Source organism: Betta splendens, chromosome 22, assembly GCF_900634795.4.
Source record: "Betta splendens chromosome 22, fBetSpl5.4, whole genome shotgun sequence".
NCBI lineage: Eukaryota > Metazoa > Chordata > Actinopteri > Anabantiformes > Osphronemidae > Betta > Betta splendens.
Genome location: NC_040900.2, coordinates 2,309,248 through 2,325,979, shown reverse-complemented (window position 1 = coordinate 2,325,979; position 16,732 = coordinate 2,309,248). Strand labels below are relative to the sequence as shown.

The 16,732-nt window shown below is 51.1% G+C and overlaps 5 protein-coding genes across 6 annotated transcripts; 1 reads left to right on the top strand and 4 right to left on the bottom strand.

Annotated features, from left to right (window-relative positions):
- Positions 1–574: 574 nt before the first annotated feature.
- LOC114848141 (olfactomedin-4-like) lies at positions 575–2,454 on the bottom strand. The gene is made up of 5 exons (XM_029138385.3): positions 2,398–2,454; positions 2,165–2,329; positions 1,867–2,079; positions 1,662–1,803; positions 575–1,591 (listed from the first exon to the last, which is right to left on the bottom strand). The coding sequence occupies exons 1-5, from the start codon at positions 2,452–2,454 to the stop codon at positions 798–800; spliced, it is 1,371 nt and encodes a 456-aa protein (XP_028994218.2). The 3' UTR covers positions 575–797.
- An 880-nt stretch (positions 2,455–3,334) lies between these two features.
- olfm4.2 (olfactomedin 4, tandem duplicate 2) lies at positions 3,335–5,130 on the bottom strand. Its single transcript, XM_029138387.2, has 5 exons — positions 5,052–5,130; positions 4,803–4,970; positions 4,513–4,725; positions 4,300–4,441; positions 3,335–4,229 (listed from the first exon to the last, which is right to left on the bottom strand). The coding sequence occupies exons 1-5, from the start codon at positions 5,106–5,108 to the stop codon at positions 3,436–3,438; spliced, it is 1,374 nt and encodes a 457-aa protein (XP_028994220.1). The 5' UTR covers positions 5,109–5,130; the 3' UTR covers positions 3,335–3,435.
- A 1,496-nt stretch (positions 5,131–6,626) lies between these two features.
- On the bottom strand, positions 6,627–8,507 carry olfm4.1 (olfactomedin 4, tandem duplicate 1). Its single transcript, XM_029138386.3, has 5 exons — positions 8,368–8,507; positions 8,109–8,285; positions 7,831–8,043; positions 7,617–7,764; positions 6,627–7,538 (listed from the first exon to the last, which is right to left on the bottom strand). Exons 1-5 carry the CDS (start codon positions 8,419–8,421, stop codon positions 6,712–6,714), a joined length of 1,419 nt encoding a protein of 472 aa, XP_028994219.1. The 5' UTR covers positions 8,422–8,507; the 3' UTR covers positions 6,627–6,711.
- Positions 8,508–8,763: 256 nt separating this feature from the next.
- LOC114848140 (leucine-rich repeat-containing protein 74A) lies at positions 8,764–12,737 on the bottom strand. Of its 2 annotated transcripts, XM_055505641.1 has the most exons (14): positions 12,213–12,737; positions 11,838–11,910; positions 11,515–11,690; positions 11,332–11,439; positions 11,156–11,249; positions 11,026–11,075; positions 10,848–10,929; positions 10,686–10,771; positions 10,417–10,611; positions 10,249–10,344; positions 10,032–10,175; positions 9,811–9,915; positions 9,601–9,686; positions 8,764–9,421 (listed from the first exon to the last, which is right to left on the bottom strand). In XM_055505641.1, exons 3-14 carry the CDS (start codon positions 11,665–11,667, stop codon positions 8,860–8,862), a joined length of 1,761 nt encoding a protein of 586 aa, XP_055361616.1. In that variant the 5' UTR covers positions 11,668–11,690; positions 11,838–11,910; positions 12,213–12,737; the 3' UTR covers positions 8,764–8,859. The 2 variants fall into 2 exon arrangements, with proteins under 2 accessions (XP_055361616.1, XP_028994217.1); XM_029138384.3 differs by lacking the exon at positions 12,213–12,737 and having other exon boundaries at positions 11,838–11,990.
- Positions 12,034–16,716, top strand: angel1 (angel homolog 1 (Drosophila)). The gene is made up of 10 exons (XM_029138381.3): positions 12,034–12,329; positions 12,740–13,576; positions 13,695–13,912; positions 14,009–14,078; positions 14,173–14,615; positions 14,705–14,846; positions 14,970–15,080; positions 15,171–15,204; positions 15,338–15,501; positions 15,581–16,716. The coding sequence occupies exons 1-10, from the start codon at positions 12,146–12,148 to the stop codon at positions 15,739–15,741; spliced, it is 2,364 nt and encodes a 787-aa protein (XP_028994214.1). The 5' UTR covers positions 12,034–12,145; the 3' UTR covers positions 15,742–16,716.
- The last annotated feature ends 16 nt before the right edge of the window (positions 16,717–16,732 follow it).

Sequence of the window (16,732 nt, the reverse complement as noted above, 5' to 3'; positions counted from 1 at the left end):
CGTGATGTCACTTCTGGGTACCATCTCACACCCTCCAACTGAGGGATGCTGCCTGATTTAAAGGAACAGTGTTGTTTTTATGTGCACTGGCTGCAGGCCATTATTGACCCTGACTTATTCTTCTGTTTGCAGACGTTGAGAGTTCACTGATGGCAAACGGCACATGCAGGTGACATATTACTGCCTTTGTTCCATATCACTGCATGCAGGAACAACCCTGCCCTGAATCTATAATCTGCAGGGTGCTCAGTACCAGGCGGAGCCAGGCTCCAGCACAGCACAAAGGAGAGGGGCTCGCACCAAAGGGAGGGCTGGCTTACAAAGGGAGGAAGCAGCAGTGAGGCCCTGGAGGAGGGGGAGGAGGGGGGAGGAGGAGGGGGAGGGGGAGGAGGAAGAGTAGGAAGAGAAGGGGGGGGTGAAGAGGAGGAGGAGGAGGAAGGAGAGGTGGAAGAGGAGGAAGAGGAGGAGGAGGAGGAGGAGGAGGAGGAGGAGGAGGAGGAGGAGGAGGAGGAGAAGGAGGAGAAGGAGGAGGAGGAGAAGGAGGAGGAGGAGGAGGAGGAGGGAGATGAGGAGGAGGAGGGGAGCCATCAGTCGCTGCAGAGCAGGGGGTTGCTTTAGTACAGTTAAAGTCCAGAGGCAGCTTCTCTGGTCTGATTTATTTCATGCTAAAATAAAAACAAAACATCCTCTGAATGCTCAACATTGACTTTATTCTCGAAATGAAACATTTATCTGAGTGACAGACTTTTCACATCACTTGCATTAATCACAATGCAGGAGATCAGTGAGAAGAGGCATCACTCTGTGTTGAACCTCACGCTGTAGGACACGTAGTAGCCGCTGTTGTACATGTAGAGCCTCTGGTCGGTGGGGTTGTAGTGCAGGTTGACAAAGCGCTCCTGCAGCTTCTGGATGGGAACGCTCATGTACCTCTCTGTCCTGGTGCGGGTGTCGTAGGCGTAGTAGATCTCCTCCGTGTTCTGGTCCCCGGGTCTGGTGGCGTACATGACGCCGCACGCCATGAAGGCGTTTCCCGCCAGCGGCTTGTAGGCGCTGGTGGTCCACTCCTCCTCCACGCCGAACGCCGCCTCGTCCAGCTTGGCCACCACCAGCTGGCCCTTGGCCTCCTCGGTGGCGTACAGCACCCACAGCCCCTCCTCGTCGGCGGAGAAGTCCAGGTGCTGGTCGGGGGAGTAGGCGTAGGAGAAGCTCTGGCTGGCTTTGGTGATGTGTCGGTGGGTGTAGACGGACGAGGTGAGGTTCAGTTTGGACATTCTGAAGGGATCGGCGGCCTGGTAATAAACCGCGTTGCCGTGGACCACGAAGTTGCTGCCCGCACCCTCGTAGCCTTGCGGGAGGCCGTGGTGCGTGAAGGAGGAGCGCTGGATGAGCTTGTCGTAGTCTGAATACAGGTAGAACTCGTAGACGGCGGGCTTGTTGTAGGCGCCGTACCAGTACATGGACTCAGAGCCTCGGACTGGTTTGGAGTCCTTGCCCCAGCCTCCGTACTGGTACCCTGGGTTCAGGTGAGCGTTGATCTGCAGCACCATGGGTTTGCTGATGCTCATGATCCCCGTGTGGTTGCAGTTGCCTGGAAAGAAGAGGCGGAACCATGAGCTCTGTCACACGGAGTCCACTGAGCTGCAGGTAACTGGACCCACCGACGTCGGGCTTGAGGAGGTTCTGCTCCTTCTGACAGTCCTCCAGCTTCTTCTGCAGCTTGGCGAACTCGATGCGGATCACCAGCAGGTTGCTCCGGTCGAACGTCTCCAGTTGGTCCACGGTGAGGCTCATGTTGTGAATCTGGCCCAAAGCGCAACAATGATCACACGATCACAGAAATCATAGAAGTTTAGAAGTCTTTACCTCTGCAAACAGGGCGTCCAGCGCCGGCGAGGACGAGTTGAGAGACTCTTTAAGCTGAAACACCAGCGCCTCGAACTCTCTGAGCTCGATCCTGAGCAGCTCAAAGTCCAGCTTGACGTAGTTGTCGGGGCTGCTCTCCAGCATCACCACTCGGATGCTCAGGTCCTTCAGCTCCGACAGGAAGGCGTCCAGTCTGCCTCCGTAGCGGATGAGCTGCAAGTCACACCACCACCTCAGATTGAACTGCTTGCCGTTGTAGTGATGATCACTTGGTTCCAGTGCTCTGTTCCAAACCCACCTTACTTATCTGAATCTCCACCTCCAGTCTCAGATCAGCCGTAACTTGCTGCATGTGTTGCACGCGGTCCACGGGGAAGCTGCTGTCAGGCAGGAAGACGCTGCAGACGCAGTCCTGTCCTCCTCCAGACGCGGTCACGTTGGCGGAGTCCCAGTCGTCCACCGGCTGCACAGATCAGTTATTATAGTTATCTAATTAAAGGCATACAGTAATAAATGAATGAATGGACCTACGAGCCAAGCCAGAGCAGGGCTGAGCGGGAGCAAGAGGAGCACCAGGTTCAGAGGCATGGCGTCTGTTCTGATGGGACGTCTGCTGCGTTCGCTGCCTTTCGTCCTGAGCTTGTGACGCCGCTCCCTCTTACACTTTATCTGCATCCTTGAGATCGCTGCAGATGTGTCGTCCGCACGGTTTATGATGTGTGATCTGCTGCTTCCTCCCAGAAGAGTGTGTAAAACAATAAACCGTCCCTAGGGCTGTTCATGTGACGTGTAAGACCTGATTTTAATTTTAAGTTTGTCCTGTCCTTTATTTAAATGCCTCAATATTAGTTGTGAAACTGAAAAGTGTCTAATTGTCACCATCACTGCCCAACTAGTTTATTGTCTCCATTCGGATCCAAAGATGTGAATTCATGCCTCAGTCACTATAGAATCCATATGACGTCTGTTGATCTTTGCTGGTTCTGTGTTATTTTGGATTCTAAAAGGATAAAACCACAAATCTGCAGCCGCACGTTATTCAACTAGAGGCTTAGGAGATTTACAGGGATATTGATTTATTGCTTGCTGATCAACATGGCGTCTAAACGGTGCTGTACGGTGACAGTACCTCCCTTCACCAGCAGAACAGCAGTTCTGAGAGGTTTTGTCCCATAGAACCCAAATAACGTTGAACACACTTCTTCCCGTTTGTCTGTTCAGGCTGAGCTTTCATTCAGGAGATGGAAGAACTCCCTCATTCTTGGCCTCAGTTCAAACACAGGCTCCAATTTCCATGTGTGGCTCAGTAGCTGACGTTGGATGTTTTGTCAGTACCGAGGCTCTCACATGCACCCATCTCATTTTATTCAAATCAGGATTATTATAATTGTATCAATTTATTATAACCATTCAGGTTTTATTGATCGTATGAGAGAGAAAAAGTCCAGATCAGCGGCGTTGAATGCTTCATTTTGATTTTATTCAGAGAAACACAGTAACATGTTTGGACATCGCATAGATTCAGTGAACACATGAGTCGTATTAATCACAATACGGCGCTGGAGGCGGCTACTCTCTGTCGAAGCGCACGCTGTAGCTCACGTAGTAGCCGTTGTTGTACATGTAGAGCTTCTGGTCGCTGGGGTTGTAGTCCAGGTTGGTGTACTTCTCCTGGAACTTCTGGAAGTGGATTTTGAGGTGCCGCTCCTCCTTGGTCCTGGTGTCGTAGGCGTAGAAGATCTCCTCCGTGTTGAGGTCCACGGACCTGGTGGCGTACAGCACGCCGCACGCCATGAAGGCGTTGCCCACCAGCTGCTTGTAGGCGCCCGTCTTCCACACGTCCTGGATCCCAAAGGACTTCTCGTCGATCTTAGCGATGACAATCTTGCCCAGGTTCTCCTCGGATGCGTACAGGACCCACAGGCCGTTCTCGTCGGCCGCAAAGTCCAGGTTCTGGTTTGGGGAGTAGCTGTAGGAGAAGCTTTGGCTGGCGGCGGGGATCACTCTGTACTCGTACTTGGAGCTGGTGAGGTTCAGCTTGGACATGCTGAAGGGGGAGTTGATCTGGTAGTAGATGCTGTTACCGTGGACGATGTAGTTGTTCCCAGTGCCCTCCCACCCGCTGGGAATGTCATGGTGTTTGGACGCAGACCTGAGGATCAGCTTGTCGTAGTCGGAGTACAGGTAGAAGTCATGCACTGCGGGGCCCGTGTACGCTCCATAGAAGTACATGGACTCAGAGCCTCGGACTGGTTTGGAGTCCTTGCCCCAGCCTCCGTACTGGTACCCTGCGTTCAGGTGAGCGTTGATCTGCAGCACCATGGGTTTGCTGAGGCTTAGGATGCCAGTGTGGTTGCAGTTGCCTGTGAACACAAGGACACAGTGTTGGATCTGAACCCACACACACACACGCTGCGACTGCGCCTTCCTCACCGATGTCGGGTTTGACGAACTCCTGCTCCTTCTGACAGTCCTCCAGCTTCTTCTGCAGCTTGGCGAACTCGATGCGGATCACCAGCAGGTTGCTCTGGTCGAACGTCTCCAGTTGGTCCACGATGAGGCTCATGTTGCGGATCTGGAAATAATAAATCATAATAAATAAAGAGGCCGCAGCGTTCGCCGGCGCTCCTTCAGAGCCGCCCTCACCTCAGCGAAGAGGCTGTCGAACACGGGCGAGGACGAGTTGAAGGAGTCTCGGAGCTGTAGCACCAGCGCCTCGAACTCCCGCAGCTCCACCCTGAGCAGCTCAAAGTCCAGCTTGACGTACTTGTCGGCGCTGCTCTCCAGCATCACCACTCGGATGCTCAGGTCCTTCAGCTCTTTGAGGTAAACCTTCAGTTTAGCGTCGTAGCTCACCATCTGAAAGAAGAGCACGCGTTGGTTCACATTTCCCCATGAAACGCAGCTCCAGACGCTGCTACAAACACCCGCTGCACCTTTTTAATTTGGATGTCCACTTCCAGCATCAGGTCCTTGGTGACCTGGTGCATGTGCTCCATGCGGTCGGCCGGAAAGGTGGTGTCAGGCAGATACACGTGGCACACACACTGACCCTCTTCACCCACTGACGCAGTCACTTCGCCAGATTCCCAGTCCTCCACTGGCTGAGGACAAACAAGACACAAGCATCCTTAGGCCCTTGAACCAGTTGCCTGGTTCTTCTACTGAAGCTCAGAGTCACTTACGATCCAGGCTGAAGCAGCAGCGAGGGCTGATAGAAGCAGCAGCAGAACCGACCTCATCGTGTCTCACTTTTCCTCCAGAGCGTTTCCTCGGACGCTCCGTCGGGGGCTTTTTAAAGGCAGCTCTTATCGCTTCATCACACATCTTCCCTCTTCCCATAGTTATGACCTGAGCTCTCGGGACCATCGAGCGCAGATGTTGGTTCACAAGCGGCCTCTCGGCCAACGACTGGGTGAGAAGCACAGCACATGGAAGCGTTTACAGCCGGCCGTAAAGCTGTAAATGTGACCACAGCAGGTCCGCGTGGATGCGCTGCCATTAACAGGTGCTTCAGTGACAAGGATCATATGTTCTCTGTGGGATCATGCTTTTTACATAGTTGCACTCACTTCCAAGTAACTTCCTCATCCACACATTGTGTACTTAGACACACAAGAAGACTGAGTCAAAGCACAGGAAGCTGGAGCTTCTCCTCATCAGCAGCACTGATGAAAGAGCTTAATATCGAATGCAGATGATGACACTTATGGTAAAATGGAATAAATGCGCCAGACTCAAACTAGGCTTCTGGAGGCTTTCCATTGTATTTGTGCCTTCTTGCCTGAGCTCTTGTTATTCCTTATTAAATGATTATTTATGATATAATGCTGCAAATGTGAAGAATCTGAGACATTCTGTATTCACTAGTACTGGGTTCCTCTAAAGACGGTGGAGTAGCATATATTAAATGGTTCAGAATGTGCACAAGTCTGTTATTAACTCAGAGAACGTAAAACTCGCTTTACGATCATTATTTCACGTTTGATGCTATTGGTTTTCATTGCCGTCATCTTTCTTTGTGATGTCACTTCCTGTTTGCTTCCTGCTCTGGTAATCGCTCTCATCGCCTTCACCTGTGTCTGTGTTTGTGTATTTCAGGCCTTAGCTTTCATTCAGTCGCTTCATCATGTCTCGCTGTCCGTCATGGTTCATCTCTGTTTGTTCTGTGTTCTGTCCTGTTCCATTGCTTTAACCTGTCTGGGTCTCTGGTCTGTGAGTTGAGTTGTTGTCCTCAGGGTTCAGTGAGTTTGTGTGTTACGGTCAATTTAGAGTTTGTTACTATCTTGTCATGTGTGTGTTATGGTCTGTTTACTTTCTTGTATTGTCTGTTGTTTAATCAAATTATTATTAAGTTCAGTTCTGTCTCGGGTCGTGACTTCGAGTCCTCTCCCCTCGTTCTGTCTGTCGTCGCCAGTGGGAAGTGGACTTAAACAAATTCCGTGTGGGATTTTGGTGGATCCTTCCTGGCTCTGAGTTGCCTCTTTAACTCCTCCTAGCCCAGGATTCAGTCAGTCTGTGGGGCCTCGGGAGCGATTTGTATCATTTTAGTGTGATTTCATAAATTCACAAACAGCTCGATTTATGTAAAATAACTAAAGTGACAAGGTCTTTGCACCACAGTGGCAGCTTGATATAACAAGTGGGTAAAGTGTGAAGTAAATGTATAGCTACAAACTTTTATTTTCACAGCTGATATAAAAGATATTAACTCCATTTCTTGGGATTTGCACAAAACAGACCAGATACATTTATGATGCTTCAGAGAGTTTATTAGTGATTCAGTAGAAGAATAAGTGAGAATCATTGCTTCAGATTAAAGGGAATAACGTATCACATGGTGATTTAACTCAGCAGCAACGGCTCCACAGCAGCTTTGGTCGTGTGGTTGAACCACAGGTGATAGTTCACGTAGTAGCCGTCGTTGTACATGTAGAGCTTCTGGTCGGCGGGGTTGTAGTCCAGGTTGGAGTAGGAGGTCTGGAACCGCTCAAAGATCACGCTCATGTAGCTCTCCTCCTTGGTTTTGGTGTCGTACTTGTAGAAGATCTCCTCGTTCTGGATGTCGACCGTCCGCACTGCGTACAGGACGCCGCACACCATGAAGGCGTTGCTCACGCCGGGCTTGTAGACGCTCGTCTGCCACTCCTCCTCGATTCCGAAGGACAGCTCGTTGATCTTGGCGATGACCATCCGGCCGCCGGCCTCCTCGGTGGAGTAGGTCACCCACAGGCCGCTCTCATCGGCTGCAAAGTCGAAGTTCTGGTTGGGGGAGTTGGTGTATGAGAACCTGCTGCTGGCCTTGGCGATCACCCTGTGCTCATACTTCATGGTGGTGAAGTTCAGCTTGGCCACACTGAACGGGTTGTTGATCTGATAATACAGGGTGTTGTCTCGGATGATGAAGTTGTTCCCGGTGCCGGCCCAGTTGCTGTGTAGGTTGTGGTGCTGGAAGTGGTTCCTCAGAATTAGATTCTTGTAGTTCGTGTAGAATCTAACGTCGACGATGGCGGCGCTGGTGTAGCCGGAGTACCAGTACATGGACTCCCGGTCCGGGACGGGCTTGGAGTCCTTGCCCCAGCCTCCGAACTTGTAGCCCGCGTTGAGGTGGGCGTTGAGGTGGCTGACGACGGGCGCGCCCACCCGGACGATGCCTGCGTGTGCACAGGAGCCTGCGGAGGCAGAGGCAGCGTTAGCACCGTTAGCGCCCGCGGGCACGCGCTAACGGGCGCGTGTGCGGATCAGCTCACCAATGTTGGGGTTGAAGAGCTCGTCGTGGCGCCGCTCGCACTCCTCCAGCTGCAGCTGCACCTTGACGTACTCCCGGCGCGTGGCCAGGATCAGGTTGGTGTCGTGGGTCTTCTCCAGCCGGTCCAGCGTCTCCACCATGACTGTGATCTGGAAGCAGAGAGACTCAGCGCTGGAGCAGCAGGCGGCTGCGGCAGCGCGTGGGTCGGAACCTACCTGCACGCGGAGGGACTGGAACACGGCGGTGGAGCCGTTGATGGACAGCTGCAGCTCTTTGATCAGAGCCTCCACCAGCTTGATCTCCACCTTCACCTCCTCTATGTCTGCGTCGCTGTAGTCGTCGGGGTTCTCCTCCATTTGTTCAATTTTCACCGTCAGCTTCACAATTTTCTCGGCGTAGGCCGTCAGCTTGGTCTCGTACTCCTCCAGCTGGGCAGGAGACAAGCGTTTAGCGGGCGACAGGCAACGACTGGCTGCCTCAGGCGGCCGCGTACCTTTCCCATCTCCAGCTCCACTTTGTGTGATATCTCCACGGCCGTCTGCTCCACCAGCACCAGGTCCCTGATGGGGAACGTTGAGCTGGGCAGGAAGGCCTCGCAGGCGCACTTGTCCTCGGCGCCGCCGCCGCCCGTCCCGTTCCTCACGCCCTCATCGCTCCACAGGCCGACACGCTGGGAAACACAGACAGAACCCCCATCATCTCATCCGTCAGCTGAGTAGATGGATGAGATGATGGAGGCGAAGCGTACGTACCCCCCAGGCCCACGAGGAGCCCAGCACTGCCAGCAAACACACTGTGCGGATCATTCTGCTCCAGTCAGCGCGGTTCTGACGGAGAGCTGGATCCTCGTCTTATATAGGCTGCTTCGTCCTGCACAATGTGGCACCTGTTCACGTTCCCAGCATTGTCGCACACGACGCACAACACTTACACTGCATGCATCGATATGTTAAGCAAACAGAAAATCCGCAGGCGACTGTTTAATGAGCATCAGAGCTGGAGGACTGGGCTGTGGGCGGATCCGCCATCTGACGCGGTTCCCAGGTGTTGAATGAGTGAAGCGCTTTATTTTCTCCAGATGGTTCATCTCAGTGTGACAGGAGGCTCGACGTGGGATGAGCCGCGACGGCAGCAAATGGATGAAGTGAGCTCGTGTCAGTGTGAAAGAAAGACGAGAAGCGGTTCAAGTGCACTTTATTTGATGATCTATAATAAAAAAGCCAAAACTCAAGTGTCAGTCGGTGTTATTTGGTTTGTTTACTAGCTTTCTTCTTCTTCTTCCTCACTTTCTTGGCCGTGGCCGGAGGCTGCGTGGGGTTCAGAGCCGGCCTGGACACGGTCAGGTGGTTGGCAGCGGGGCTCAGCCTCCTGAAGCCCATGTCCGGGTCCGAGCGGACGCCCAGAGCGGAGATGGACTTGCTGAGCGCCGAGCGAGCGGCGCCGTCCAGCAGGTCGGGCTGCGAGCGGCGGCGCGCGGCCGGCGAGCTGCTGGGACGGCCCAGCGGCGGCAGGTGGACGCGCTCGCTGCTCAGGTTGGCCACGGAGTAGCGGCTGCTGCTGGACATGAGCACGTGGTGCCAGGAGCTGAGGGGGGTGGCGGAGAAGGGCTGCAGGCCGCCCGGGTCCTCCCTGGCCGCTCCCGGGGAGAGGACCAGGGAGCCGTGGGGCGTGACGGCCTCCACCGCGCTCTGGAAGGTCTTCAGGATGCGCTCGCTCTTCTGCTTCTCCTTCTTCTGACGCGACTCCACCTTCCGCAGCTGGCGCCGGTGATCCCTCATCATCTGCTTCCTCGTGTCAGCCAAGCCCCTGCACAGAGGCAATGACGGCTGTGTGCTGAGTCAGCACTGAGCAAAGATCGTCCAGATCTCCATCAGTCACAAGCTGGACAGGCTCCCAGATCATAACTGCAACCCTCAGTTTTATGACTTCTACCGTGGGTCGTGAAGCGATAACGCTGGCGACTGAGCGTCAACAGAGGCGCTCACCTGTAGTCTACGATTCCCGTCCCATCGCGGTCCAGCCTCAGAATCAGCTCCTCGATCTGGTATCGCTCCAGAGGGATGCTCGATTGCTTTCATGGTTGTAAACATCATGAGGAGAGACGGTGAGAGTCGTTACAGGCTCTGAAGGCTTCACAGCTGCATCACATTCACCTGCACAGATCACAGATCACAGCGGTAGATGTGTGTTTTCACCTGCACTGCCTTCCTGAAGTCGGCCACGGGCACATGCATGGTGCCATCTTTGTCTATGTTTCGAAAGAAGTCCCACAGGCGAAGCTTGCGCTGATCCAAGTAATCCTTCATATGGAGAGAGATTAAGAAATGCATAAGGATTTAAAAGGGATTTTGCTTATAGTCCTTTGCAACTAAAATCAGGTCTGAACTAAACGCTGTGTGACGTTTGGTGCATCCACCTGTATGATTTTCATTGGATCCACGCGTTTAGGGGGCTTCTTAGCGATGAAGCCTCCCACTCCTCCGTACTGCACATCCAGCCCAGGATGCTCCTGACACGTTTCCTCCAGCAGATGCACGAAGGTTTCATTCACCAGCACGTTCTGCTCAAACGCAAACCCTGAGACCAATAATCCCCCAACTTCATGGCTTTGCACCACAGGATGCTCCACTCACACATATGTTTATTTCCTCCAGAGCAGTCTTCGCCGTGTTCTTGACCAGCTCCACCAAGGCCAGCGCCCCCTCCACTGTTATAGAGTTGTAAGCCAGCTGCAGGAGTGACAACCATCACCTCGCACCTCAGCGCACCCGCGTTGGCACAGTGCAGCTCCGTTTACCCACCAGCAGCACTCGAAGCGCGTCGTTGAACTCCAGGCCGCGGCACAGCATGCTGACGCCTTCGTTGGTCAGCCGGTTGTTGTTGAGGTTGAGGAACACCAGGGTGTTGTTGAACTTCAGGGCCTCTCCCATGGCCAGGGCGCCCTCGTTCCCAAAGCCGTTCCAGGACAGGTCAAGGTGTTTCAGCATCATATTCACCTAAACACAGGACGTACGTGCAAGGATGATGTGCCGTGGATCAAGGATCAGACGAATTCCCCGTAGAACCCTACCTTAAGTCCAGCACAAAAAGCCACGGCCCCTTTCATTCTAAGGTGATTCCAGCTCATGTCCAGCACCTCCAGGCCTTCGTTGTTTGCTGAAGAGGTAAACGATGAACTCATCTGCCCTCCACTACTCTGACCACATATATCAAATTATCATATTTAACATACCCAAGAGTTGTCCTAAATACTCCCCTCCTTTTCCACTAAACTTGTTATGACTCAGGTCGAGCTCCTTAATTCTTGAATTGCTCTAAAAGACGATGGACAAAGACAAAATGAGACCAACAAAGCGTCCACAACACAAATGGGAACAAAGGTTAAGCGTTCATGTTTTACAGTAACTTACTGACAAGGCATTTGCTAAGCATTTTGCATCATCACCATCAAATCCATTTCCTGTGAATAAATATTTAATGATACCACACTACCAAGACAATAAATTAATTAAATTCACATCAAATAAATTGTGTTGATACCTGAAACTTTAATAGATTTTAATGAAATGTTCTCCAGCAGCATTTTAGCCACGTACTCGGCTCCTGCAGACTGCAGAGAGTTGTTGGACACGTCCTGAAACCACATAAACGCAGTAATAAAGTGCCACATGTAAAGCACTAGTGCCCTCTAGTGGCAGGTTCTCAGTCCTACATACGAGATGCCGCACGGTGAAGTTGGCCTTGAGCATCTCCCCCAGGTATTTGGCTCCCTCGGCTTGAATGTGATTGTCTGCCAATTCCAGCGTGTTTATATGCATATCAGTCTAAACACAAAAATGGAGTCAGATTATTCTTTATTTCAAAAGTCTCATTGAGGACATACTATTATTTAAGCTTACCACTAAAGCAATGGCGAGCGCCTTGCAGCCCAGCGGCCCCAGCCCATAGTGGGTGAGCGTCAGAGTTGTGGAGTCAAGGTTACGGATAAAACAGGAAACTGGTACCACCCCCAGCAGCCTGCAGGCCTGTAGGTACACATCAGCTGTGGACATCTCCGTGTGCGCCTCCGCATTGTCTAGAAATTAGTCAGGTTCAACATTAACATCCCTACAATGCTCTCTAATGTACAGAATGTGTATGTTCTACTACTGGGTGAGTTACCAAACAGGCCCAGAGCCTGAGTTTGTGAGCGTTCCTGACAATATATTATATAAGTACTTACCATCTGACTCGGTGTCAAAGTCCGTGTCATACTCATTGTCCAAGTCCTGGGCCTGAGCTGATGGATCATCGTCCTGTAGATGGAGGGACTCAATAGAAAATGTGGACATTGCAGCACCAGCGGTCAGAGCTTAGGTTCTGCAAACGTTTCAGAAATGGACCCGTGCTTTGCAGCAGGTAACTGTACACCTCAGGTAATGTGTCAAGAGTAGGCATTAACTATTAATGGCTGTTTGTAGTAACTACAACAAAATACAGTGAAGGCTAGAAATCAAATTGTGCTGTGTCGGATGCTCTAAATGTTCATACATGTTGTCATATCTTGATGATTTTTATTTTAATTCAAATCTAAATCACTACCATGAACTAACCGCACCTGTGGCGTTTGGCTCCGGAGCGCGCATGCGCCGGTTCCAGTGCGGTGACATGATTATCTCTGTGCTGTCTTACGTGTTCTTCCCATTATCGCGGTACCTGAGCCGTCGGTTTTCAGGTGAGTCTGATAACTCAGAGTTAAAACACAAGTCTGCGTGTTTAATCTGAGCAGTTGTTTAAGAGCGACTAGTTTGGTTTAAGAGCGACTAGTTTGGTTCACTTCGGCAGTTTCGTGTTGACATTCGTCAAAGCGCTCCGTGATTTCGAAGCGGTTTATTTATTTATTTCCCAGCTGACACGTGCCTCTTGTTTCTAGGTTTTATTTATAAATGCATAACTTAGCATCTATTAAACTATTCAGGAGCAGAGAGTTGACTGTAACTGCTGTTAAGCTAACTTTAGCTTTGGCCGCATACTGTGTATTAGCTTACACTTTATTTTAGCTTGCACCTGTTTTCGAGCGTTTGGCGCCTCCTTATGACGTAAAGACGTCAACGCGTGGGGGTGTTTCACATATTTGTTTTTCAGCAGATCAGGCTCAGAAAGAGCCGCTGTTCTCTGACGCTCACGTTGCAGAAGTCTCGCACGAGGGGCTCCGTGCTGCGGTGGTTGATGGCACAGCAGCGTGGGATGGTGGCCTCGCCCGGTCTCAGTCCACCCCGCTGGATCAGTGCCTCCGCCCGCGCAGGGCAGCAGGAGACACGGAGGAAAGGATGACAGAACCGAGCCCGGAGCGAGGAGGCAACAAGACGCCCGGCGCTGATGAAGAGCGGCTGGCGTCCGCTCTGCATGAGGAAGCAAACAGAGAGGCTGCTACTGGGACCAGTGAGGTCCAGGCTGCAGTCATGGACGGAGATCAGCAGCAGGAAGACAGGGAATCTGCAGGACAAGAAGATGGGACAGTCACAGTCCATGAAGTGCTCCACATGAAGCCAAGTCCAGCAGATGGAACCGATTGTCCAGCTGAGGGTCAAAGTTCAGAGCAAGCACTAACTCACCAGTTAATGAGTCTGCACACAGAGGATGATGCAGACAACATCAGTTCACCCCAGCAACACATACAAATACACGACACAGAGGAGTCGCTGGCTCCTCCAGTAGCCACAGCTGCAACGGAGGCCAGTGAGTGCTGGGATGAATATGAAGTTCAGATAGCTGGTGACTGGCGCGATGGGGCGGGTGGTTCAGAGCCGCCACAGGCCTCCGTCTCCTCTGATGCCCCGGTCCAGGTTAACCTGGATGGGCCACATGATGCTCCAGCAGGCTGCTGCCTCCCCGCCCCGGCTCACGAAATGCAGTGCTCACTGTGGCAGGTCCCTGCTGGGAGCTACTACCCTCCAGTGGAGCAGCTTTTCCCATTTGAGAGTAAGAATTTCAATGCATTCAGTTTTTTTATTAGGTATTTGCACCGTGGATCTCTTGGGCCTGTTTGTAGCTTCATTTGCGTCTATTAATGTGGGCTGTGTGCTTGTCTTTCACCCAGTAATATGGAGAGTGTGGGAGGAACTGGACAGTTGTTCTGCTGCAGCACAGTCGTTCACAAAGAACACAATGAATTTCACTGTCATGTCCTACAACATCCTGGCTCAGGACCTGCTAGAGGCCAACGAGGACCTGTACAGGCACAGCCCCTTGAGGGTGCTGGAGTGGAGCTCCCGCTGCACCCTGCTCGTAAAAGAAATACAAAAATGGGCCCCAGACGTAAGTCAAATGCACCTTCCTAAATGTAACTTAATGCAAATTTGTGTCTATATGGGTTTCCACTCATTTATTGTTGTATTGATTGTGTGGGTGTAGATCCTGTGTCTCCAAGAAGTTCAGGAGAACCACTACAATGAGCATCTGCATCCAGTCTTTGCTCAGATGGGTGGGTCAGTGGCTAAGTGATGGAGGAACAGTCCTGCTGGAGGATTCTGACAGTCTGAGTCCTTTCATACACTGTCTTCATGTTCGTGCTTCAGGCTACACCTGTGTCTACAAACGACGGACAGGGACCAAGACCGACGGCTGCGCCGTTTGCTATCGTAGCAGCTGCTTCTGTGCGGTCTCGCTCGCCCAGCTGGAGTTCTTTAAGCCCGAGACAGAGCTGCTGGACCGGCACAATGTGGGCATCGTTCTGCTGCTGCAGCCAGTGGTCTCCCAGGGTTCCGCGGCCCAGGTGAAGGGCCCGGCCCTCTGCGTAGCCAACACCCACCTGCTGTTTAACCCCAGGAGGGGTGACGTGAAGCTGGCTCAGTTAGCTTTGATGCTAGCGGAGATAGACCGCGCGGTGAAGTCCTGTAAGGCCCGAGGCCAGCACTGTAATGTTATTTTGTGTGGCGATTTTAACTCTGTGCCACACATGCCTCTGTACCAGCTGATCACCACCGGCCACCTCTACTACCACGGTCTGCCAACATGGATGGTGAGAACAGCTCCGAGCTGTAAATACTGGCTAGCTTCTTTTTCACTGCATTTACTAGTGAAACCATGTGTTGTTATCACATCCTGCAGATATCTGGTCAAGAGGACCTTTCATACAAAACCCACTGTCACAGACTGTTTGCTCCCCTGTGGCCCAGCTCTCTAGGAATCACTGACAACTGCCAGTACGCGTCTGTCAATGACCTGTTTGAGAGCCATCATCAGGAATCCGGTCAGTGCTGCTGCTTCGTCTCCACTCTTAATCCAAAAACTAATGCTGCTTTGTCATCAGGCGTGTCTGTTTGATTTGTCATCATCTTAAGCTGCATTTTCTGCATTTGCTCTTCCTCTACAGGGAAATGTCGGTACAGCCATGACTTTATGCTGCAGCTGCGCTACTGTCCAGCTGCTTGTGTTCGTCCTGCGGACCTGAACCTGATCCCAGGAGTGACTGACAACACACCAGGTACAGCCAAAGCCATCCACACGCCACAGCATGTGCTGTCGCTAATGTATTTACTGGAAGAATTTAAGTGGTTCTCCTTATTGTTCACAGATGCCTCAAGTGGAAATCAGCCTTATGGTCAAAGGTCAGTTAAATAATGGAAATGTGTTAATTATTATTGGTAACTAACAAGATAATAAATAATGAAGATACTCTAATAACTAATGTAATTTAAAATTGTATTTGGTTTGTAGATAATGTGAGGCTTTGTGTCACAGGAGCAGTGGTGTTGTCACTCATCGGTTAGACCTGGAGTCGGTCTATCAGCACGTCCTTCCAGGCTCTGGAAGTTCAGAAGTCACAACGCTGAACTCTGGGGGCGGAGCCACCGTGGACTACATCTTCTACTCCCCACAACGCGTCGTCTCCTCCGAGCCAGAAGGTCACAAAGCATGACGCTACTGACATGATAACTCTGAATGTGTGGTAACTGACACTAGTTGCTTTTGTTTTGTGTGCAGCTGGTGGTGAGTTTGTGAGCAGAGGTTTGAAGCTGAGCGGCCGTCTCTCCCTCTTGTCAGAAGACGTCTTATGGGGAATGAACGGCCTTCCTAATGACACATTCCCCTCTGATCATCTCTGCCTTCTTGCCCAATTCCAGTTGGACTTGGACACTGTGTGACACGTACGCCAGAGGCTAGTGCACATTTCTTTACTTTCTACACAAACCTTGTTTTGTATTTACAGTATTACGATTACTGGCAGTCTCTAAAGAGAAGTTATCATTTTTTGTTTAAGAGCCAGTTTAAACAGCGGATGCCAGTATCAGGTCTTTATCCAAATGGTTTTCATCAGATAAATGATGCAGAGCAGCGGCTGACTTCATTGATCTCACTGATGATGCTATAATAGTGGATTTTAAAAAAAATATATTTTTATTTTTACAGGTGTGAGAATAGCTTGACTTTGTTGTTGAAAATGCCAAAAAAAAGACACATTACCCATTAATTTAACTCCTTTGTGATTTTTGAATACACACAGCACAAAGCAAACCTCCGGGCTTGAATAACAGTACACAAATGATTCCAGCACCGTAAGCTGTGGACTGAGCTGAATGTTCCCACTCCACTGGGGAGCTCCGTTTGTCTGTGTGCATGTTGGTGTGTGGGGTTGATGGATAAATAAATAATTCATGCAGAAAGTTGAGTGTTCATGCATGTAGGAGCTCAGTAGGGGAGCTCTGCATTCGTTTTGGCTACAGGACGCCTGCGAAGGTGTTTCTCATCAGCAGGAGCTCCTTCACCCGTTCTGTGTTATAATATACTCAAGATAAAATCAGCACTTTAGTCTTTGTTTCCACTGTGGCATCAAATGCCTGCAAATAAATATGTCAGTAATTGTTTTCAGTCTCTCAAAGAATGATGGGAAGGTGTTTCACATTAGAAAGGAGAGGATAAGAATGACTTTGTCTTTCCTGGTATTTCTGCCTTTCACGACTCATGACTTTAACGCAGTCGTCGCTCGTTCAGTCTCTTTCGTCTGTCGTTTCAGTGGTTCACTGCAGCAGACATCGAATCCTTTTAGCTGATTACTGTGCTGCAGTATCGAGTGCACATTGGGATGTATAGAAACGGCAACCAAGTTGCCGCAGCGATGATTCATATGAATTCAGC